Raw genomic sequence first — 25,223 nt, 5'->3', positions numbered from 1 at the left:
CATTAGGTATTAACAACTAACATGGTAGGGTTTTTGCACGTACATGTGAGATTCTTTTTCAACTTTTCTACCGAGTTTTTAGTAACTTTCAACAAATTGTTCTCTCTCCTTGTCTCTGCCTTTCTCCTGCCTCCTTCTATTATCCTTTTCCTGATGAGACAAATGATGCTCATAACATTTTCAAAGCAATGTGAAATATTGACTTGAAAGACATTCATCAACTAAGGATGAAATTTTTATTTTTGCCTGTAAGTTTATTTTGTGGGGGTACTTAGACTCTGTTCTTTCAGTAGGAGCACAGACTTCATTAGTAGTATCTGTTCTCAGTTGGGAAGATTTTTTTTTTTTGCTGTGGCTCAGATATATTTTTAGATGGGCTTCCTATAAATTGACATTGTCAAGAATGCATTGAGCATTTACTTGAGGAAAGGGTTCTATGAGATATTCCTATTCAATATTGTGTAAAAAACATGGAATATATTTAGATTATACTTTTTCTTCCACGACATTTAGATATTCTAAAAGAAATGGTAAGAGTTGTAGGTATAGCAGTAAGGCAGTAGCTTGATGATTTAGGTTAGAGTGGAAGTTTGCTGCATTTTTGTACCTGGGCTCTCCGGCCTGATTTTTGAACAAGTGATATTAAAGTATGCTGCTGTTCAGAAGCTTGACCACTGAAGAGAGAAATATGCATTCATTTATCTCTCTATCATAATCATTCAATCATCTGTCTCCTAGAAGATGAAAAGGCAAAGCGAGAAGTGTCTTCCTGGACTGTAGAAGGTGATATTAACACTGACCCATGGGCAGGTTATCGATACACTGGTAAACTCAGACCGCATTATCCACTGGTGAGTAAATAAGGTAATAAGAATTTAACATTCTTTGAAACTAATTTTTCATTTTCCTAAAAATGATACTCATAATTCCTATTCTAGAAATGAGTCATAATAATCAGCTTTCAATTTGCAGAGGATCTTGCATCCTTGCTCTTTAACGTTTGAAAGTTAGTAAGGGATAATTGCCAATCATAGAAGGAGTGGAAAATATTTTAGTTGAAAGGACCAAAATTTGTTTAATCTTAAAAAGAGGACAGAATAGATGTTTTCTGGTTGGCAGGATGGTAGTGTATATTTACTATTTTCCTAATTATTTTTTAAACATGATGTATTTCTTCCTTAATATAGAACTGGGTTCTCTGCCACTCCCAACCCTTTTTGTGTTTTTGACAGATGGTCCTCAGATTCTTAACATAGCAGTCCACTTAAATTGAAATGTTTGTCACCCATAACAATTTAAATTCTCTTTAGTGATGTTTTTCATTTTGTAAAAGGAATACATCTTTAATTTTTTAAAAAATTGGGCAAATATCAAAATATCTGCCTTCCAGAGATAATGACTAGAAACATTTTGCTGCTCAAGTCATTAGTTTGTTGTTGACTTGCCACTTTGTTTGGAACATCACAGATATCTTGTCTATATGTAATTTAAAATCCTTATTGGCCTTGGCCATTCTATACTGTTTTTACATGTTCCAAGAGAAGAGGTAGCATTAGCACCAGGAAAGCAAAACTTAATTTTAATCAAATAGAGATCTCTTGGGAAGGGGATGTGGCTTAAGCAGTTGGGCGCCTGCCTACCATGTTGGAGGTCCCAGGTTTGCTTCCTGTTGCCTCCTAAAGATGATGAGCTGACATGATTGGCTGGTGTGGAGAGCCAGTGCAACAAGATGACCTGACAAGATGATGTAACAAGATGATGAAATGAGGAGATGCATGAAAAAAGAACAAGCAGGGAACAGAGGTGGCTTAAGCAATCGGGCACCCCCCCTACCACATGGGAGGTCCCTGGTTTGGTTCCCAGTGTCTTCTGAAGAAAAGAAAATGAGCAGATACAGAGAGTATGCAATGAACAGACAGAGAGAGCAGAAGACAATGAGCACAAACAATGGTGGGGGGGGAGAGGAAGAAAAACCAACAACAACAAAAAGTTGATATCTGTTAAGATATTTAATATAATTTAAAAGTTTTGAATGTACTTTATAGTGTTTTTCCCCAGTTTTATTTTCTTTTAGCAAATTTTAGTAATAAAAATTATTTCCATTTTTTAATCAGTTTTAACTATCCTTTTTGATGTTTTTTAGATGCCAACAAGGCCAGTGCCAAGTTATATTCAAAGACCAGATTATGCTGATCATCCTTTAGGTAAGTTCTGCTATGCTGATTCTTAATTTTTCAATTTGTGGGCTGGGCTGCTGCGAAATAAAAGGAAAGTTTTTCTTGTAGAAATTTTCTAGTTTGTGCCAGACTTCTTTTAAATGTGAATTTGTTTTTTTCAATCCGTGCTAGAACTTTGGAGATAATTAAAGACTCTTCTTCCCCCTTAGAAATCTACCCAATTCCAGAAACATTGTTTATATAGTTGTTAAGTGATGCATTCATATTAATGGTGCTTTTGTATTGTTAGAGCAAATTCTAGAAAAAAAATAGTTTTGATTTTACCATGTCCTCCTCCCTTCATTCAATGTTATTTATTTAGATAAAAGCAAATTGTAGAGAGTTTGAGTGAATGTCTAACTAAAGAGCAAATATAGAAATAGTAGTAGTAAAAGGTAATTATGATGACAATGATATAATAGTAACTGGCATTTAATTTTACTTAACTATGTGCCAGGTACTGTGCTAAGTTTTTAACATGTATTGCTCCATTTAATACTTTCAGCGCTCCTGAGGTAGGTTCTGTTGTCCTCTCCATTTTATATATCATGAAAGTGAGAAAACGGGAGAAGATGGTAGTTTATAACACAGGTTATTGGACCATTTCTGACCTTAGAGCCTGTTCACATTTCTTAAATTGAACTATGTGAAGTTTCTGATTTTGCATGTCAAAAATGGTTACATATTGGCAACTTATTCTCTAAGAAGTGGGAATTGTATTAATTTCTCATGAATATCATTAAAATTTTTTTTTAAGATTTATTTTTTATTTATTTCTCTCTCCTTCCTGCCCCCCTGCCAGTTGTCTGTTCTTTGTGTCCATTCGCTGTGTGTTCTTCTGTGTCCACTTGTATTCTTGTCAGTAGCAGCAGGAATCTGTGTCTCTTTTTGTTGTGTCATCTTCCTGTGTCAGCTCTCCATGTGAGCAGTGCCACTCCTGGGCAGGCTGTGCTTTTTTCGTGCTTGGCGTCTCTCCTTACAGGGTGCACTCCTTGCATGTGGGGCTCCCCTGCATGGAATGGCACTCCTTGTGCACATCAGCACTGTGTGTGGGCCAGCTCACCACATGGGTCAGGAGACCCTGGGTTTGAACTCTGGACCGCCCTTGTGGTAGGTGGATGCTCTGTCCATTGAGCCAAATCTGCTTCCCTCATTTTAAAATTTAGTTAAATCCTACTGTTTCAGATAAAATGAAGGAAAAGACAATCAGAAGATAGAATACTGTTGAAGACATACAATTTCCTTTTTCTCTATTTAATATTGAATGTAGTATTAAATTGTATTTTAAAAATGTATCTGGATTAGGAATTCTAACAGAATGAACAAATACCCAGTGAAAAGTGTTACTTTCCAGAGGTAGCCACCATTACCAGTTTCTTGCACATCTTTCCAGAGAAGTTTTATGTGTGTACACACTCATTAGCTCCCCACTTGCCTCGGACACAAAAGGAAAGAATTATATATCTATTTTTTCACCTTGCTTTAAACTCTTAATATACCTTAGAAATAATTCCACATAACCTCATCTAAAGCCATCTCTTTTCTTTTTAATGACTTCATAGTATTCTATTGTGTGTTGTATCATAATTTGTTAAACCAGGTTCCTAGTAATGGATTATTTAGATTATTTCTAGGGTTTTGCTTCTACCAACTTGACTACAATAACTATTCTTGTTTTTACATCTTTGTGCACATGTGAGAGTATTTCTCTAGGTTAATTTCCTAAAGTAAAATATCTAGATCACAGAATTTATGCATTTTTAAATTTTAGGAGGTATTACAAATTTCAGAGGTTTTGCTAATTGATAATCCCATTAAGAACATGGGAGCCTCTGTGAACATCTTTTCATATCTTAAAAGTCATTTGTGGGAAGCAGGCATGGCTCAGCTGGTAGAGTGTATGCCTACCAGGGTTCGTGACCCAGGATCTCCTGACCTGTGTGGTAAGCTAGAACATACGCAGAGCTACCGCGTGCAAGGAGTGCCGTGCCACACAGGGGTCTCCCCCCCACATAGGGGAGCCCCAAGCGCAAGGAGTGTGCCCTGCAAGGAGAGCTGCCCCATGAGAAAAAAGTGCAGCCTGCCGAGGAGTGGCACTGCACACACAGAGAGCTGATGCATCAAGATGATGCAACAAAAGAGACGCAGTTTCCCAGTGCCACCAAGGGTGCAAGGTGACACAGAGAGCAGACAACAGGGCGGGGGGGATAAATAAAAATAAAATCTTTAAAAAAACAAAGTCATTTGTATGTTCCTTTCTTTTGAACTGTCTATTCACAGTCTTAGCCCTTTTTTTCCCTTTAGGTTACTAAGTTTTTTTATATCAATTAAAAAATTGCTCTTTCTAGATTGAGTAGTAGTGCTTTGATGTATGTGCTATAAATATTTTTTCCTAGTTGACCATTTACATTTTGTCTTTGTTTATAGCATATTCATGACTAACTTCTTATGTAGCATTGTATTCACGGCAAGCATTCATATATAGTAAAATTTCTTATTTTTTTAAAGTATAGTTTTATGATCTAGAAAGAGCTTTTTGCTCAGAAGTTATAAAAATGTTTTCCCATGTTTTCTTCCAGGATTTTTCAGTTATTTTAAAAATCATTCATTTCTTTACTAATTTGAAATGCAGCCTCTATTGTTGTATTAAATTTGTCACTTGGGTCTATTTTTGGGTTCTTTTCTTTTTCATTAACTCATTTAATTGGGTGCCATTGCCAAACTCCTTTTTTTTTTTTTAAGATTTATTTTATTTATTCCTCCTCCCTCGTTATTTGCACTCATTGTCTGCTCACTGTGTCCATTTGCTGTGTGCTCTCTGGTCTGCTTGTCTTCTCTTTAGGAGACCCCGGGAACTGAACCTGGGACCTCCCATGTGGGAGAGAGGCACTCAATGGCTTGAACCACCCCATCTCCCTACTTTGTTGTGTCTGTCATTGTCTTTCCTCTTTGTGTCTCCTTATTGCATCATCTTGTTGCATAAGTTTGCCATGTCTACCCATCACGCCAGCTTACTGTCTTGCTTGTCTTCTCCAGGAGGCACTGGGAACTGAACCCGGGACCTCTCCTGTGGTAGGCAGGAACTCAATCGCTTGAGCCATATCCGCTTCTCTCTTAGTCTTATATCTATACAATGTTTTAATATTTGGAAGACCTTGTTGTCGCCCCCCCATCTTTCCTCCTCTTCAGAATTCTTCTGATTGTTCTTGAATGTTTGTTTTTCCATGTGGAATTTAGAATCAGCTTGTCTGGTTCCCTATAGTATCTTGCTGGCATTTTTTTATTGAGCTATTGTTAAATTCATAGACTAATTTTGGAAGAGCTGACACTTTTACAATATTGAGTCTTCTTATTCAAGGACAGGGTATATTGTGTTATATATATATATATTTTTAAATTTCCATTTGTCTTTTAGTGGTGTTTTCCATTTTTTTGGTATAGGGTTTTATTGTTAAGATTATTCCTGGATGCTTTATCTTTTTATTCCTGTGAATAGAACTTTTTACTGTGTTTTCTACTCATTGTTTATAAATAGAGAAGTTAGTGATTTTGATACGTTTATTTTATAATCTGCCAACTTGCTGAATTCTTATTTCTCATCATTTTCTAGTTGATTCTCTTGTTCTAGGAATAAACAGCCATGTCTAAAATTGATAAAGATTTATCCTTTTCTTTCCAATGTTATTCATCTTATTTCTTTCTCTTATTTTAGTCCATGTGCTAGTACTGCCAAACTGTGTTAAACGTTAGTGGGTATCCCATGATGGTAGTTCTTAGCTTGAGATTTATATTTATCAAATTAAGGTGGTAGTTGGACATGTTATCAGAATTACCTTTCTTTTGAGGTGACATTTATTTTTCCTTCTTTAATCTATGACTGTGATAAATTATATTAATAGACTTGCTAATATCTAACTATCCTTGCTCTCTGGTATGAATCTCATTTAAGTCATGGTGTATTATACTTTTTTGTCTTCTGTTTGGTAATGTTTCATTTAGGATATTTACATCAGTATGTACACATAAGATAAGTTGATTTATTTTTATCAAATTTTGGAATAATTGTTATGCTGACTTTATTACTTTTAAATGTATGAATTACTTGAATTAAGCTAATAATAATCAACAAATATTTTTAGGGCAATATTTTTCAAAAAGGTTTTCACTATGATCCAGAGTGACAAGTATGTTTTATATCATGATATGTGTAAATGTATGTTTATATAAATAAATGTAACAGTCAAAAACTTCACAACATTTGACCCTACTATAGTATGATACAATCAAATATTTTCTGTTTTATTTACTTAAAAAAAACTTTAGTCATAGTCCACTAATAGGTCACAAACCGCAGTTTGAAAGACATTGATTTAGGTTCCTGTTTCTAAAAATAAATGAGTGCAATTGATTGATCAGTTGTTGGTACATAGTTCTTCATGAGATAACAATCATGAAGCCACTTTGTAAATTGTATGATAATATTCAACTGTGGGGGAAGCAGACTTGGCCCAGTGGTTAGGGTGTCCGTCTACCACATGGGAGGTCCGTGGTTCAAACCCTGGGCCTCCTTGACCTGTGTGGAGCTGACCCACATGCAGTGCTGATGCACGCAAGGAGTGCCCTGCCACGCAGGGGTGTCCCGTCTATGCACAAGTAGTGCGCCCCGTAAGGAGAGCCACCTGGCATGAAAAAAATGCATCCTGCCCAGGAATGGCGTCACACACATGGAGAGCTAACACAGCAAGATGACGCAACAAAAAGAAACAGATTCCAGTGCCGCTGACAACAACAGAAGCAGACAAAGAAAAACAAACACGCAGCAAATGGACACAAGAGAACAGACAACTGGGGCAGGGGAAGGGGAGAGAAATAAATAAATAAATAAATCTTTAAAAAATATTCAAATGTGAATCATTTACTGAGCACATAGCCTGGCATATAATAAGTAATCCATAAATATTGGCAGATTTTTAATAGAGCTGAAAATGTCATTATTTAGAATTATTCTTTCCCTTTGTTTAGCACGTTTCCTTTCATGTTGAAAAAAATGAATACTATGCCTTTCCATTAATTAGTTTTACTTACCGATTTTCCATTTCAGGAATGTCTGAATCTGAACAGGCTCTTAAAGGTACTTCTCAAATTAAATTACTCTCAACTGAAGATATAGAAGGGATGCGACTTGTATGTAGGGTGAGTTATTATTTTTTCCCATTTGTAGGCCATGTTGTCATTAGGTGGGAATTCAATGATTTGCTGATTTATAAAGGTATAAAATGTTATATTGTAAGAAGACTATGACTAGACATCATTTTTTCTTAAATTATTATATCATAATTTTATGCAACAGTTTTTAAGTAGCCTGTTAGAAAATTAATATGGCAGGTAATCGTATTTTATTTTTGGATTAAAAAAACAGGTTTTTATGATATTTTGTTATTTTATTTTCATGAGTCGTCATAATAAGACAGTTCAACGGGAAGCGGATTTGGCTCAACTGATAAGAGTATCTGCCTACCATATAGGAGGTCCAGGGTTCAAACCCAGGGCCTCCTGACCTGTTTGCTGAGCTAGCCCACATGCACTGCTGACGTGCGCAAGGAGTGCTGTGCCACGCAGGGGAGTCCCCTGTGTAGGGGAGCCCCACGCGCAAGGAGTGCTCCCTGCAAGGAGAGCCGCCCCGTGTGGGAAAAAAGAAAAAACAGTTCAAGATTGGTATAGGGTTAGGTTAATTTAAGGTTATATTGTAAAATACTTATAAGTTAGTGGCTGCTACTTACCAGGTGAGTTCTCATATTTATATTGAAGAAAAGCAATTGATACATTGAACATTCATTTAGAATGATCCTTAAGGTTTTCGCACAGTAATTTAGAAATGATTTGATGCTAATTTTCTTTGATAAACTTAAGCAGACTTTATATTCCTATTACTTACTTACTGTAGTTCCTTGAGGAAATTCATTCATTTCATTCTACCCTCCTCCATTAAAGAAATACTAGAGAACTCAACCTCAGTTGACTGTCATTTAAATTTCTTAGGATGTATGTCTTCATATAGAAGCAGTCAGACCTACTTATTAAGCTATTTGCCAGTTTAGCATACTCAATTTTATTTTTATTTTGGATGGGTATTAGAAATAAAAATGGCTTTAAAATGAAATGCAGGATTATTAATATGTAAGGGAAGATTCATTTTACCAATCTTGCACAAAGTCTGAGTCAGTACAAATGGTACAGATTCTTCTATAATATTTCTGAATGTATTAAGTATTCCTCTTTTACAGCTTGCTAGAGAAGTATTGGATATTGCTGCTGGGATGATTAAACCAGGTGTAACTACTGAAGAAATAGATCATGCTGTGCACTTAGTAAGATATATTTACTTTGAACTTCATACTTTGAAAAACATTTGCACATTATTAGATGACTTAGACTTCTAAAAAATACAGTACTCTTAAGGTCTGAGTGTCTAAAGTAACTTGGCTAAGCTAATTTGAAAGCAAACATTTTATTATGGTATGATACAGTCTAATATTTTCTATTTTATTTATTTACTTGAAAAAAGTCATAGTCTAATAATGGATCACAAACCCATATCAACACACATTATTCACATATTTAAGTATATGTTATATTGAGATCCAAGGTGAGGTTAAAATATCTTGTTTCTGAGACATCTCATTTCATAAGCATTTTAGTTTACCTTTTATAAATTATTACCAGTATTTTAAATAAATCATGCCATGATCTGTTTGTATATGAAATATTTTGAAATAAAAAAGACTACAACTTTTGAAGCCAGAATAGTAGAAAATAGGCTTCTTTTCATATCCACAATAACAAGGCAAAACCCAGACCAGATAAATATTTGTATTAAATTTGATATAGGGATTTCTTTTTTAAATCAAGATTGTCTAACCATCAAGGAGAGACCTTAAGACTCAAGTAGAAAAGTTTGCACATTTTATGAGTAGATCGTTCATAAAAGAAGACATGTACTCATTAATAAAGTAGTACATGGAAAAATGATTAAACCTGTTCAGATAATTAAAAGAAATTAAAGACTGCCTAACTATTTTAAAGAGTTTCTGTCATTGCTTATATGCGTATTATGAAACTGGTACTCTTTATATACATGGTGATGGTCTTGTAAATTGGGACAGCCCTTTTGAAAGGAAATTTGATAGTTAGGTTTTAGCTATAAAAATCTTTCAGGAATTCTAATTTTGAGGTTGGATGCAAATTATATATAAATTATACAGTATGTAATAATAGCAGTTTGAATGTTTTGTATGTGCCAGGCACTTGTTTAAGTGCTTCTTTTACATTATTTCATTTATGCCCCCAACACCACCATGAGGTAGATATTATTATCTTCATTTTATAGATAAGGAAGCTGAAGCAGAGAGAGGTGAATTAACTTGTCCAAAGTTACACAACTTCGTAGTGATGGACTTGGCATTTTGAATCAGGGCAATCTGATTCTTACTACTCTTTACTCTATGAGACATATAAAAGGATAGACCTAATAAAAGGATAGACCTAATTAAAGGAAAAGCCATACGCATGGAGTTGTTGGTTGCGACTTTTTTTTGTAATAGAGGGAACTCCAAACTAATTATAGTGGAATTGCCAGTAAGATTATGGTGTATTCAACAAATGATATGGTGTGCAGCCATTAAAAATTTATTAGCCTGAATACTGTGGTGATCCATGAAGAGAAATTGTATAATCTGTGATTACCGCTGTTTGTAAAAACATCCAAGTAAATCAGACTGTTATAGAAAGACCATTTTCTCTCTAAGTATTGTTACATACGAATGCAGTGATTAAAATATCTCTGGAAGTACTTTAGCATTTCTTAATTATACTAGTATTCATTTATTTGGATATAGAGACATAGGCTTGTTTTTATATAAGAAATTATAATTACATTGAAGGTACTTATTAATATTTACTTTAAATATAAATTTTTTCCATAAGGAGTAGTTAATTCTAAAGTAGAATCTTCATAATATGTGAATTTTTTTCCTTTGCAATTATCAGTAAACTTCATTTGCATACAGTGTCTCTGACTGGCACAAACCTTTTTGCATACTGTTTAAGATAATAGTTACTGTAATTTCTAAATAATATAATAAATATGTTCTTCTTAGTAGTGTTTGTCCAAAAAATTTTTTACATTTTTCCAGTTTAAAATCTGATTCATCAGAGAGCACCATAAAATTGCACAGATTTTTCTTTTGCATATTCCAAAAATTTTTTCTATATTTTAATTTATTATAGGCATGCATTGCAAGAAATTGTTATCCTTCTCCACTGAATTACTATAATTTCCCAAAGTCTTGTTGTACTTCAGTGAATGAAGTAATCTGTCATGGAATTCCAGACAGACGGCCTTTGCAAGAAGGTGATATTGTTAATGGTAAGAAATATATGTGTGACTTTTCACCACAATCAAAGAAATAACAAGATTTTGGGAGTCTGATAAAGTGACTTGTATTTTCCTAATTTTCTTCCTGTACCAAACTTAGGCTTTTTCATATTTAAAATTTAATATTCCTCAAAAATATATGGAAACCTATTTTATGGTTTTGTGCATGTTGCTTTTAAGATACCTCTTGTATGATCTGCTTGGTATAGTATGTGTTTCTTTAAAGCAAATTATCTCATATGTGATTGATAAATAGGTGAAAGATGTCAGTTTAATGTGAAAGTCATACTGATTCAAGTGTGATACCCCATTCCCACCAAGTGATGGTTTTGAAGGGGTCAGAGCAGGCTTTATTATAGTTGAAGAACCATTAGTAATATATGAAGACTTGAAGAAAAAAAATCTTGAAAACTTTTTTTTTTTAGGTACTGGGGATTAAACTTCATATATGGAAGGGCTTCCCTGAGTTTTTTTTTTTTTTTAATTCTTTTTTGCTTATTGTTTGCTTTTTGTTTTTTGTTTTTTTTTTAGGAGGTACTGGGAACCAAACCCAGGACCTCCCATCTGCGAGGTGGGCATTCAACTGCTTAAGCCACATCTGTTCCCTAGAATTGTAAGAAGTTCAGGAAGTATAAGGCCCATACTAAGGATTTAAAAATAAGTGTAGAACAGTATATGTCTTACTATGTAAATAGTAAATAAGTGAAAGCAGTTTTTTCTCTTTAATGTAAAAAGGTAGCAGAATCCTCAATGTAATGTTTATTGATCTTGCATGATTGCATCCTGAATTCATTTTCTTCTGTCATAATTGATATGATTAATACTAGATAGTGTGAAAACCCATCATTTGACTTGTGCTGTGTGTCTATATCATTGTTTTCCCCAGTGAGTTAAGTTGCATCAGAGGCAAGGAGTTTCTGTTGGGCAATAACTATATATCCATTGGTGTCTAATTTGAAAATGCAGAAGTTATCTTTTTTCATTAAGATGCATACTGCTGTCACCTTGGAAGTACTGATGTTTTATTTTAAAAACAAACAAACAAATGTGGTCTTTATATTTGCACTTTTTTTTTTTTTTTTTTGCAGTGGACATCACTCTTTATCACAGTGGTTATCATGGGGACCTGAATGAGACTTTTTTCGTTGGAGATGTGGATGAGGGAGCACGGAAACTAGTCCAGACCACATATGAGTGTCTGATGCAGGCCATTGATGCAGGTCAGCCTTGGTGCTGGGTACCCCATGGAGGACTGCTCTGTGCTGATGTGCAGTGAATGACAGACACATCACTGCACTGTGTAATTCTTGTACATACCAGCTTAGTTTTATTCTATCTAAGTTAGCATTGGGTTTTAGCCGTTAATAGGTTTAAGGAAGATTTGGTATCCCTTGGTGAGGATCGGCTGGATGATTGCTTAGCATCCTTTGGCTCTCCTGTGATTTACCTTTGTTAGTTGGCTGATTAATGAGGAAGATTATATGGATAATTCTTCAGTGCAATTTTTATTTCTACTTTTTATTCTTTGAAAAACATAAGTGTTATGTTCTCACTATTAAAAAGTAAAGCAAGAGTGAAGATTATGAGAGAAAAATGAAAGATCTTTCTTCACACATCATTTGTTCTTTCCTTTTATGTCTCCCCTCTCCAGAGATAGCCACTATTAACATTTAGGATTTTTCTCCCCTATTCAGTAAAATACACACAAACACATATGTGTTTAATTAGGTTAAATAGGATCAAAATATTTGTAATATTCTGTTACTTGGTATTTTTTTACCTAATAATATCTTAGAGATCTTTTCATATTAGCCTATATACATGCATACATAAATGTACTTCATTCTCTTAACAGCTATAGATGATATTCCCTAGAATCAAAATTTCTGTAACTCTTCCCCTACTGGATTTTGATGCTTTCCAGTTTTTTTTTGCAATTGTGGTGAATAATATCTTTGTTCACAGTGGTATGAGTATTTCAATAGACAATTAGATAGTTTGTCTTTGTCCATATAAGCAATTCACCCATACTTTTTTGTTTATGCTACATCTCTTGGGGATGAAAGAAGGAAAAGAAAGACTTGTAAATGTTAACAGACTTCTAATAAAAGGACACTTTGAGGGCAAATAGCTTTTTGGTTGAAATCTATTGCATTTGAACTTAATTATCCTGTGTATTATCTTACCCCATTCTCCCATCTCCCCCCAAAAAACCCAAATCCCAATACATCATCAACTAAGGTATTGAACACTACAGGCAAACATATAGTTAGCTAATAACATTGATCTGTTATTTTTATTGTTTTTAGTCCATTCTTTAACATAAATGGGAGATGATGAAATTTTTTTCTAATAAGATGGAGGAATGAAAAATGAAAGAAAGCAATATTTTCATTTATATAGAGGTGAGATTTCTCTTTATTCACTTTTGACTATTTAAAAATTTAATATTCTTGGAGGTATTACAAAATGAGAACTTTAGTGTTAAGTCTCTCATTTGTGGAAGCTCCAGTTTTAAATGATTTTTAGGGTTTCTGTCAGATAGTATGGTCAATATTTATATTCTTTTTTTTTCAATTCTGTGAATAGATTTAAATAACCAGACATTGGGAATGTTGTTTTTTTTTTTCGAAGAGACAGGAATAAAACTTGCCAAGAAAGTAGCAGGAATAAACAGTAACCAAGAAAGAACAAAAGTTGCTTGATCTTTGGAAAGCGTTGTTAACACATTACATGCCATTCCTACCCCTTATTTTCCACTGATTTGACTCGTCCCACCCTGGGGCAGAGCACTAGAGAGTTTGGATGACTATTGTCAAAATTAGCCTTTTGGAAAATGATTTCAACCTCTGCTTGATGATATTTTGGGCCTGATCGCTCTTTGTTATAGGGGCTTTTCCTGTGCCTTGTATGCTATTTAGCAGCATTCTTGGCCTCTACCTACTAGATGCCAGTTGCAGTACCATCCTTAGTTCTGACAGCTGAAAATGTCTCCAGATAATAACAGATGCCCTTTTGGGGTCAAAACTGCCCCCAGTTTGAGAATTAGGGAAGCATCCCCCTTATTACACTCCCTCTTTATTATTGACAGGCATTTTAGTTATAATGTGCAACATGGATTAAGCCACCACCCCAACCACCACTCCCTTCCCATTTGACCCCGACTGATAGGAAAGGCTGTGTGGGAATGAAAAAAAATCATCATGAAAGTCAGCATGATTTCTTCCATCAGAACCCCCAACATTACCCCCACTCCTGCCACACACACATACAGAATTAAACTAGAACATATGGTCAAAGAGAAGTGAAAATGTTACTTAAAATGATTTCTTCGACTATTTGCCTAAAATTTGATTGGGTGCGGAAGAAGTGTTGTACTTAATCGGATTAGGAGTCAGATAGGCAGGTGAGGAGACTAGGCAGTTGGAGAACCCCAGAACCATGGCCAGGTCCTCGGGAGTGTGGCAGTGCCGAACTGCTGGGGTCTCTCAGCAAGGAGAGCTACGGCTGCAATGAGAGCCACTTCCTTTGCTTCTTTTTTATTGAAAGGTGGTAAAAGTTATAAAAAATAACCAGGAAGGAAGTGTATTGAGAAAATTATCTTTCTACACCCTCTCCTTAGGTCCTTTTGCAGAGACAACAACTAGGAATATAGTTGGAGAAACATCTTTAGGGGATGAAGGCAAGGAGAAATAATTCTGAAGTTGACCAGGCTGTCAGAACAAGTCAAGTTACTTTTTGGATATTTCTTTTTCTCCTTGGGGTCTTTCTCTCCTATCTGTTATATTCACTTTAATAGAATAAAAGAGAGGAACGTGTGACTTTGAGGGAGAGGAAGAGGAGTGTGTGTTCCAGTCATTGTTTATTTTCTAGTCCTTGAGAAAGCAAAAGGTGCCTCTGTCTAAGCCCTTGATACTGTGGCTCCTCGTTTGAATCTTAGCTTTGCCATTTGCTGATAGAGTGAATTCTGTATTCCTTGGTTTCCTCATCCATAAGTTAAGACATGTCGGCAAATAAAGCATTTAGAAATGTTCTTTGCACATAGATAGCAATTGCTTAGTAAATGTTATTAGCTTAATAATCTTTGTCATGAGTTTTCTTTTTCCTTTCAGTGAAACCTGGTGTTCGATACAGAGAATTGGGAAACATTATTCAGAAGCATGCTCAAGCAAGTGGGTTTTCAGTTGTTCGAAGCTACTGTGGGCATGGAATCCACAAACTTTTTCATACAGCCCCTAATGTACCCCACTATGCCAGTAAGTACTGACCAAACATTTGATATTTACTCACCATTTACTCAACAAATATTTATTGAATAAATATTTAACAGTACCTACTATTTTGTACTCTTTGGAGAATACTATTAGCTGTAACAAATAGACCCCAAAACATATATTGGTTTAAACACAATACAAGTTTATATCACGTTCACATAATAGGACAAGGCAGGTGTGTTTGGTCACTGTGGAGAGGAGGCAGTTATTCTGTGAAACAGGCTCTGTCATTTTCAGTCAATGGCTTTCAAGATCACCTTAAAGGTTGCCTTCTCAGATAACAGATGGGGAGGAAAAAGAATGGAGAAGTGTGGGAGGTTTTAACAAGATGGCCTGGAATTGGCAAAATCACTATATTTACTGTCCATTGGAGGGAATTCAGTCACATAGCCACATCTAACTGCAAGGGAGGCTGGAAATGTAATTAAGTTGAATGCCTAGAAGAAAAGTAAACGAATTATGGTGAACAGTCAGTATTCTCTGCCATATGTCTAGCCTTCACTATTCTTGTTCCTTAGGTGAAATTAGTTCAACTTGGTTTGATTTGAGTTCTCAGTGTATGTGTACTCTAATTGATGGTGTAAATAGAGGGTAATAGACCAAGTACCTTTCCCCAAGTTGAATTCTGCCTGATCAGAATATAAAGGAAATGTGAAACAAATAATGTCTTCCAGAAATTTTTTTTCTGGAGAGATAATATATGTGGTAGAATGAGTTAACATATTTTGAGCCCCTGCCAAGTAGGCACTTCTGTGTAACTCCTTGTGCTGCCTAAGTTTTGTCATCTGTACAAAAGTAGGGAATGGTGTGTATCTTAGATTCGTTATGAGGATTAAGTGAGATGATACATGGACAGCACTTAGAACGATTCATGGACACAGTATTTGAAAAGCACTTAATAATAACTTGTAAAATGACAAGGATGATGATATACATTATCCCATTTGATTATCACAACTCTCTATGAATGATTTCTTAGTCCTATTTTTAAAAGTGGATTCTGTGTTTAAAAAAGTAACCTGCTCAGGGGCACACAAACTAGTAAATTACTAGTAAATTAACTAGTAAATTGGGTTCTGTCTTTCTAGAGTTAATCTTCTTTCCTCTCCTTTGTGCTTCCTAGTAAGCACAGAAGCTGGATGCTGTGGAAGATGTGGAATGTGTGCCTGAGAACTACGGAGTGGTTGAGAATTTGGTTTGGTTGAGAATCCGAGGAAGAACATCTGGGTGGACGGAAGCATGGATAGGTGGTTCATGCTGAGACTGAGCAGAGGCAGGTTGAGCTTGGCTGAGTGTTGAGCACCAGCAGTAGGCAGTAGAGTATTCTAGATGCCAGAATGAAGAAATTCGACTTGATCTGTAGGGATTTGCTGAAACATTTTTTGGGCAGAAGAATGGCATGATGAAGTTGGTATTTTGGGAAGACTAACTTGGTGGTGTCTAAAATGAATTGTAGGTGGGAATTAGTCAAGTCAGTCAGCATAATGGACAGTTTTGCCATAGATTGCATATGAGGTGGTAAAATCCTGCATGTGGATAGTTGTTAAGACAAAGAGAAATGAGTGAGAAATATCTCAACAGTAGAAGCTGGAGAGGTTGTCTAGAATACAGCATCTGACATGATTCAGGCCACATTTTACTAGCAGACCATATAATTCTTTTCATTAAATATTCATATTTCATTGAAATAAAAACTAGCACTGATTCAACTGTGTTTTCTTAATAGTTTTTAATTGTTAATATTTTCAATTATTCAGTGTACAAAATAAAGTAAAAAAAAAAAACAAAAAAACTAGCAGTGGAAAACAAGTAGCTGACTTCATTCCTTACTAATAGGCTCTGTAATCACCTGAATGCTCATACTGTTTCACAGAATAGAAGTAGCTATTCTCATTACAGTGGCATGTGCACGTGTGTATTTATGGGAAAGAGTGTGCAAGGCAGGGAATGGAAAAGTCCCCTTGCTTGCAGAGCAACAATATTCCAGGTTACATACAGGCTAGAGAGAGAGAGAGTCTGAGGACAGTCGAATATATAGGAAAAGGAGATTTGGACCAATGATGATTGGGTCAGCATCTTATACATAAGAAATGCCACCTGAGTTTCATCTTGAACTATTTAATTAAAAATAAAAAATTATGAAAAAAGAGCAAGGAGTAGTTATACTTATTTCATACATTTGATGATTTAAGAAAATTCAATTGTAAGTCAGGCTTATAATAAATCAAAGTATGTTGTGATTACTGTAAGAAGGCGTTAAAGGATACTCCTGTATAGCAGACGTGCTTTTTGAAATGTATATAATCTCTGCTTTGGTTTGTAACTGATATTCCTAACCTTACTGAAGGAGGAATCGGGAAATTGTATAACTTCCCCCATTACCTTCTCCCAACCTTTCATCCAGAATTACAATAGCTTTAAGATCAGCTTATCTTGATTCCTGTTTTCTCAGGCATGGTTTTATTTTGTAAATGTAGTCCCTGTTAGGGTGAGAGTTTATTAGTTTCTTTTCTTTTTTTTTTTTTTTAATAGAAGTTGTGGGTTAATAGAGCGATCATCTTTGGATTCCCATATACCATCTTTATTAATACCTTGTATTGGAATGGTACATTTATTAAAAATGATGAAAGCACATTTTATTAATTGTACTATTAATTATAGGCCGTGGTTTAACTTAGGGTTCCCTGTTTGTGTTATACAAGATTGATTTTTTTGAAAAATTTTTTTTCTAGTAACATATATACAACCTAAAATTTCCGCTTTTTAACTACATTCAAATATATAATTCAGTGTTGTTAATTACATTCACAATGTTCTACTACCAATACCATTATGCATTACCAAAACTTTCCTGTTATCTCAAATAGAAACTATGTTTTAAACCTTAACTCCCTATTTCCTACCCCTACCACTAAGTCATTAGCAGTTGGGAAGTAATGATAATACCCCACATTAAGGCTGCATATTACTTTTTTCAAAAGTGTCTTCACTTGGTGTGTTCAGTTGTTAAAATAACTCTTAGGTAGATAGCAGAGAGGCACATTTTTTAAAAGTCTCTAGCATAGTACTGCAATGATTTAGTACTGCAGTGATACAGTCACTCAGTTTAACGTATGTAGGTTGAGTGAGCTATGTTGAGAAAAACCAGAAGAGTGGAGATGAATGGGAGCTGCTATTTGTTCAAAATAATGAATCATTAGCAAAAGGAAGTGAAACGTGGTTTTTCTATGTCCAGTAGGCATCTAATATGAGCCATATATGTAATTAAAATTTTTCTAGTAACCACAGTAAAAAAAAATAAGAAAAAGGCGAAATTAATTTTAATCATGTATTTCACTTCACCCAATATATCCAAAATATTAGCATTTCAACAAGTAACCAAAATAAAGATTATTGTGATTTATTACTACTGCATGCTTTTTAGTCTTCCAAATCTGGTGTGTTTTTAAAACGATGGCACATCTCAGTTCAGGCTAGCCACATTTCAGGTACTCATAGTCACATGTGCGCAGTGCGCAGTGCTCATGTGCCCAGTGACTAATGTATTGTTCAGCACAACTCTGGATTTCTTTATCCTTTTTTTTTCCTTTCTTGTGATGCCATACTGACACCTCTGACATTTTCTTTTTGATATTCTCATAGAAATTCAGACCAAGTCTATATGTAGCAAATTGAAGGTCATCTTGAGAAAAATTTCATGAGATTAGAAATAGGAAGTAAAAAAAAATTTGCTCTTAAGCTTCTGTAACAGTTTAGAAACTCTAAATTTGGAGTATGCAGTAAATGTATTTTGGAAATATGTAGGATGGTGGAAAGCAGCATGAGAGCTAGTCACAAAGAAATATTGACATGGAGGAATATAAACGTGTAGGTGAGATTAGGTCATCTGTACAAAGAGTGGGATCCCAGGGGACACATTTGTAATTCGTTACTATGATAATGAAGACAGTGCGTTTTCCACCTAGTGGTTAGGCAGAGCTAGTGCAGTCAGTTATTTAGCTAATGCCAGTATCAGCTAAATGTCTACTTAAAAGCTTTTGTTTTTTTAATTTGCAATCCAACCAGGTCTGTACTTTTGTCTGGAATTGTCTAAAAGGGAATATTGCTCCCCCGTCCCCTTTGGCCTTTATTTTGGGAAAGACAAGTCTGCACACTTACTTCATAGTTGTGTTTCTCATAATGGTCCTGAAAAATGCTCTCATATTACTGGACTTGGACAAAAAGGTGAATTGTTCCCCTTCAAGATGGGTAAAAGAAGACAACTCAAAAAACAGTATGAAGGCCATGTAGTTGTTTATTCTATAAACTGTGCATACTCACATGCCCGAAAATGTGTTTTTTTTTAAACTTTCATACTTGGGTGAATAGTGGAACTTTGCTTGGTTAAATGGTTACAATTCTAATTTTGCAGTATATGAGAATATAAACGGCATTGCCTTTTCTTTAATAGCATTGATAATCATATCTGAAATCCAGCCTAAGGATATCTATATTTTCCTAAAGACAACATAAAGAGAATGAAATGTGCTTAGGACACTGTTGGATTTGCTATATTTTGAGATGTTTTTCCTTTAATTTCAGAAAATAAAGCTGTTGGAGTGATGAAGGCAGGCCATGTATTTACAATTGAGCCAATGATTTGTGAAGGTGAGAACGAAGAATACTGTATAGTGTTTATTTATTGCTTTTTGTGGTCACTACTGATCACATTAGTGGTATACTCCGCTTGATTTCTTTTTGCTTTGTTCACACTCTGTCCCATCTTGTACTTGATTCGGTATCATGTAAAGAACTGAAAATTGTAAAGGTTGGAAAGTAAGTAACGCTTTTTACATGCCAGTTCTCCTGTTGTTGGGAAAAGCTGAAGTTCTTGAATCTTGGTCTCTTTTCATAAAGGTCCTGTCAGAGAGAGTGTTGTAGTAATTGGGAGCCTACCTTAAATCTGTGTAGAAGTTATTGCTTGACAGAGTAGTGGAAAGAGAAGGAAAATAGAAGTGCTTGAGCACCTGCCCTGAGACAGGCACAGTTATATAATATAAAGCTCCACAACTTATGAGGTAGGTGTTAGCCCCATTTTATAGAGTAGGAAACCAGTCCTTGGAGAGGCTAAGTAACCCACCCAGGGTCACTTAGTTACATGGCAGAATTGGTGGAGCCCTAAAATCACACCCTTTGTATGATGCTGTACTGCCTCTTCAGGGTTTGCACGCATGGTGTCACATTTATCACACAACTGTTGTGGACAGAGCACAGCACAGACACTTTTAGTCTGGCAGCCTTATGTCCTCTTTGTTACTCCCTGTGACAGGGAGGTGGCAGTGGTAGTGGAATTGGTCTCATGATTAGGCTCTTCACTGAGATTATCTGAGCAATAGAAATAACTGGAGCCTGCTAATGAGGCCTTCACCTTTATTTTTTGTAGACGTGTGTTCTTAACATGGAAGGAGTGATATACCATCACATGTTCTTGTTGGAGCTAGGGGGAGGGAAGTGAGGCAATATTAGTAGGGCCTGTGTGTCCTGGACCATATATTAAATGGTACATTCCCTCCAGATCCTTCCTGGGGCAGGTCCTGCAAGGTTTCCTGGCTCTAATAAAAGGCACGAATCCACTGCTACTCTGGAAGAGGCTATTTGCTGCAGCCCTTGGCACTGTATTGCTGTCTCCCTATCACTCATTGTTCACAAAGCAGCGATTGCAGTCTTTCTGAACTGAAAATCAGTTCTAGTATGTGGAGGAGGATGAACCCTAGAGGAGAAAGTGTGGGCAGGCAAACTGCGTAGGAGATTGTTTTATTTTACAGTCTAGAGTGAGGTGCTGCTGGCTTGGACTAAAAAATTTTTTTTTCTTTTCTTAGTAGCTTCAACACTGTTTTCCACACTTGACTGAATGTTTATTAGCACTAGCCATATTACTGCTCCTGTAAGGTTTGGAAAGGAACAAAACCATTTGTAGATAATTTCATGGTGAATTTTGTTGGGCCAACATTCTGTCAGGTGACTGAGTTCAGAAAAAGTATAGTATGTGGACTTCAGCTCAAGAAGAGTGCCAGGTTTGGTCAGAGAGAAACATTATCTAGTTCCCACAATGTAAAGGCCACACAAGTCAGTCAGAAGACTGATCTGACTTAAAGGACTTAGTAGTTGTGTAGCTTGGGTAATGTATTAGTTATCTCTTATGTAATAAATTACCCCCAAACTTAATGACTTAAAAACACCAATGGTTTATTATCTTACAATTTCTGTGGGTCAGGAATTTTTGAGCACAATTTAGCAAGGTGCCATTGATTTAGAGTCTCTTATGAAATTGTAGTCAAGCTGTCTGTTATGGCCATGGTCTCATGTGAAGACTCTATGAGGAGAGAATGTGCTTTTAGGCTTACACGTGTGTACCTGTTCCTTGTGAGTGGTTGGACTGAGGGCCTCAAGTTTCTTGCTGGCTATTGGCTGAGACCTTCTGTAGTTCTTTACCATGTGGACCTCCACAGGCTATCTTACGTGGCTACTGGCCTCCCCCAGAATGTGTGGACCAAGAGAGAGAGCAGGCACATCCAAGACAGATGAATGACCTAATCCTGGGAGTGACAGCCCAACACTTCTACCATATTCTCTTTCTTAGAATTGGTTTATGTGCAACTAGTTGTAAGGCAGTAAGTATATTAATAGTGAAAGGAGAGATAATGAGAGGAAAGTATCATTAATTTTTTAATTAACTGGTACCTGGTTGATAAGGCATATGGTAGTACTGCTGGGAGTAAGCAAATAATTTTCTATAGAACTAGTTCAGATACTCATCAGATTTTCAGAGCTTTACTTAAGTGTAACTCAACTACACTAAATCTCACTGGAAATCCAGGTTGGAAAATCTCAAGTCGAAAGAGGAATTTCCTCAGAATAGTGGCCAGATAGGTGTACCTTGACATTATTTAAGAACCTGTTTTAGCAGATCAAAATAAAATCAAAGAAGTATTATGTCTTAAATCCATTTTTGAAAAAGGTCATTACATTAAAAAATAACTATATTCTTCTTTAGGTAGTTGAAAAGTAGGAGTTAATTTTCTTTAAGCTGCTGGTTATTTCACTGCAGAGTTCAAGTTCTGGGAGTTTTCTGTGTGAGTTAGTGAGGCATAGAAGTAATGTTTTATCTAAAGATTATTCAAAGTGAAGATGTACTGAAAAAAAATGTTTCACTCTAATTTGGAAATGAGGAAGTCACTGTAAATAATTTTTAGTAGGAGGCTGTTGTATCTATAATTGCTTCAACTTTTTCATTCTACCTCTGCCCAGATTCTCTTGGACCTTATCTTTCAACATTGCTTTCATTGCCTTGTTCCTCCCTACCCCTCCCTCATGTAGAATTTTTGTTCATTGTTTCCCATCTTCTCATTGTCCCTTCACTTCCTTCCTGTTGTTTCAACTCCTCTCTAATCCATTCTGCTTCATTTTTCTTGTCCTCTGTTCAACCTGTTTGCTTCTCTTTGTACTTTGTTAGGGATTGAATCATGCCCCCTACAAAAGGCATGTTTGGGTCCCAAACCCAGGTCTTGTGGGTGTGGACCCATCTGTAAACAGGACCTTTGAACGTGTTATTGTTAATGTGTGCCCAAGCTGAAGGTCTTAAAAGTAGAGGAAATTGGACACAGAAAGGAGTTACAGGGAGGAGCTAGAAGCTGCAAATTAACAGAACCCAGAACAGAAAGAAGATACTGCCAGGTGCATTGCCAGGTGACGGAAAAGCCAAGAACCAAGGATTGCTTGCAGTCAGCCCCAGAACACCACAGTCTTCAGGGAGAAATAATTGACTTGCTGGTGCCTCAAATTTGGACTTTTAGCCTCAAAATTGTCAGCCTGTAAATTCATGGTGTTAAGCCAACCCACAGTATGGTATTTGTTTTAGCAGTTGGGAAGCTGACACATCTCTCTCTCTGGTAACAGGGGTATGGATTATAAAAATTTCACAGTATAAATCTGTTCTCACTATCTACTTATGTGCCTGCCATTTTAAAATTAAATCAGGAGTTATATAATAAAAGTATACCAATATTTACATTATTTCTCAATATATATTGACTTTTTCTTTTTTTTAAGGAGGTACCAGGGGTTGAACCCAGGATCTCATATGTGGGAAGTAGGCACTCAACCACTGAGCTACATCCGCTCCGCAATGGTTTTTTCATTTGTTTGTTTGGTTTTTAGGAGGTACAGGGGATCATACCCAGGACCTTATGGGAAACAGGCATGCAACCACTTGAAATACATCTGCTCCTCTAATTCAAGGTTTTACTTATAGTCCTGTGATACTAGCAGTAATATAATTTCTAGAATACAACCCAGTGCCTTTATTTTAGAAATACCATCTTAATTTGATATTTGGGAAATACAGAAAATATCAAGTCATAACCCACTTGAGGAAATTTAAACATCATCATCATTCATTAGCACTAAAGACCAAAATGAAGTTGGAGAGGCATAGCTAAAGCACACAAGTTTGAAGTGTAAATAAGAATCTTGATAGTGAATTTTCCAACTTGCTTTCTGCTTTTATCCAGGGATATAGAAGTACATGCAGATACACTCACCTAGAGAGTTAATTTAGAAAACTATTGTTTTTTGTTTGTTTAAGGCGGATGGCAGGATGAAACCTGGCCGGATGGATGGACTGCAGTGACGAGAGACGGGAAGCGGTCTGCTCAGTTCGAGCACACTCTGCTGGTCACGGACACTGGCTGTGAAATCCTAACCCGGCGACTTGACAGTGCACGGCCTCACTTCATGTCCCAATTTTAATTTCTCCCAAGATGGCTTCATTCCTTTTGGCTGTACTATGCATTTTTATTAAGAGTACAGAAAGGAAGAGGAAATTTTTATCACTGTTTTGTTTTGACCATAGATAAGAAAGGACTTCAGGATTTGATGCATATCCTCAAGAACTTGTCTTGGGTCTGAGAAAACCTAGAAGAATAAAGGAAGAATTTCTCAACTCCTTTCACTGTCCCTTCCTTCCCCCCCAATGATCTGTACACTCCTGTTTTCTCATTTGCCCTTTGAGCACTTTTACTTAAACCTGCTTCTAGTTGCTTTTACCACTGCCACAAATGGCCGTCAAGAGTTAGCTGCTTTCCAGGTGAATGTTGAAGAGGAGAATCCTTGAAACTTCAGCAACACATGTTGCTCCAGATTTTTAAAATTAAATATATATATATATGAAGAAATATATGTATACATTTTTAATTCCATATACAAAATTACTGAACACTATGTGACCTAGGGTTTGTATTGATTCTTTTCTGACAGGGTTATATGCTGTCATACTGGACCCATAGTTTGCAGTGATTTAATTCTAAATTGGAAACTGTCATCCTGTTCCCCGCTCCCACTAATCATTTACCCTTGTAAATGTACTTAAGTACTCAATGAGACTTTTTCTCTAATATGGACTCTGTGTTTGTGTGTCTATGAATGGATGTGGCAAAATTCACTTTGGAAAATGTTACTAGACTTTAAATCCAGTATGTGGCAAAAATAGCCATACTCCAAGTCGGACTGGCTGTTGCAGGGCATGAGAATTTTGTAATACACTGATACTTCAGACCTCTATTTGATCAGAAATGGGAGGAAAAAGCCTACTTTCTTCCCCTCTCTATTTTACTTCAAGAACATACATTGGATGTACTCAGGAGAGAGTGGAGGCTGTCCTGTGGAGGATGGTGTTCTAGAATCTGTCCAGCTGTGAGCAGACTAAGTCTGGTTCGCTGTTAGGTTCTAACATTTAGTCATTGATATTGATAAGAAAGGAACTACTTTGAAGACTGATACCTTGCAGTAGGGATGCAGCTTCCATTCTTGATGTATTGATGTATTGCCTTTATGTAGTTGGTCCTTATTAGAAATGATCCCAGCTGCCCAATGTGTATGTCCTTTTCAGTATTTCAGTCCAGATAGGAGAGTATCCAGTGAAGACATATCAGGCCATAGAGTCATTGTTATGAGAGTGTACTTGATTACTGGGTATCTGGTGAAGTTCTTGTAAAATAATTTGATACCACTGACACATTATATTTTTAAGAGAACATCTTCTTTCCCAGAGTGCCTCAGACCTTTATTGCTTTAAAAGAATTATGATGTTTTCATTACTTTTATTATTTTAATGATTTAGTAAAGTGACTGAATCTGGTGTTGACTTTTGGGGGTATGTGTGTGAAGTTTTTAACAAATTGTAATATTTGTGAATGGAATGCCTTGCAATATGAATATTAATATAATGTGTAAAGGGAGATTAAAAAGTTTGATTATCCCACC

The 25,223-nt window shown here is 35.9% G+C and overlaps 1 protein-coding gene across 1 annotated transcript in view; it reads left to right on the top strand.

The window, feature by feature from the left end:
- LOC101423538 (methionine aminopeptidase 1) overlaps positions 1 to 25,223 on the top strand; it is an 81,123-nt gene extending 55,900 nt beyond the window's left edge. Inside the window, exons 3-11 of the mRNA XM_004453704.5 lie at positions 739 to 851; positions 2,144 to 2,204; positions 7,318 to 7,409; positions 8,501 to 8,584; positions 10,503 to 10,641; positions 11,739 to 11,870; positions 14,763 to 14,906; positions 19,506 to 19,571; positions 23,548 to 25,223. Of these exons, the coding sequence (XP_004453761.1) occupies positions 739 to 851; positions 2,144 to 2,204; positions 7,318 to 7,409; positions 8,501 to 8,584; positions 10,503 to 10,641; positions 11,739 to 11,870; positions 14,763 to 14,906; positions 19,506 to 19,571; positions 23,548 to 23,711 (995 nt within the window). The 3' untranslated portion in view covers positions 23,712 to 25,223. The remainder of the gene's footprint in view (positions 1 to 738; positions 852 to 2,143; positions 2,205 to 7,317; positions 7,410 to 8,500; positions 8,585 to 10,502; positions 10,642 to 11,738; positions 11,871 to 14,762; positions 14,907 to 19,505; positions 19,572 to 23,547) is intronic.

Source organism: Dasypus novemcinctus, chromosome 1 (assembly GCF_030445035.2).
Source record: "Dasypus novemcinctus isolate mDasNov1 chromosome 1, mDasNov1.1.hap2, whole genome shotgun sequence".
NCBI lineage: Eukaryota > Metazoa > Chordata > Mammalia > Cingulata > Dasypodidae > Dasypus > Dasypus novemcinctus.
This window is presented reverse-complemented; position numbering and strand designations above follow the sequence as displayed.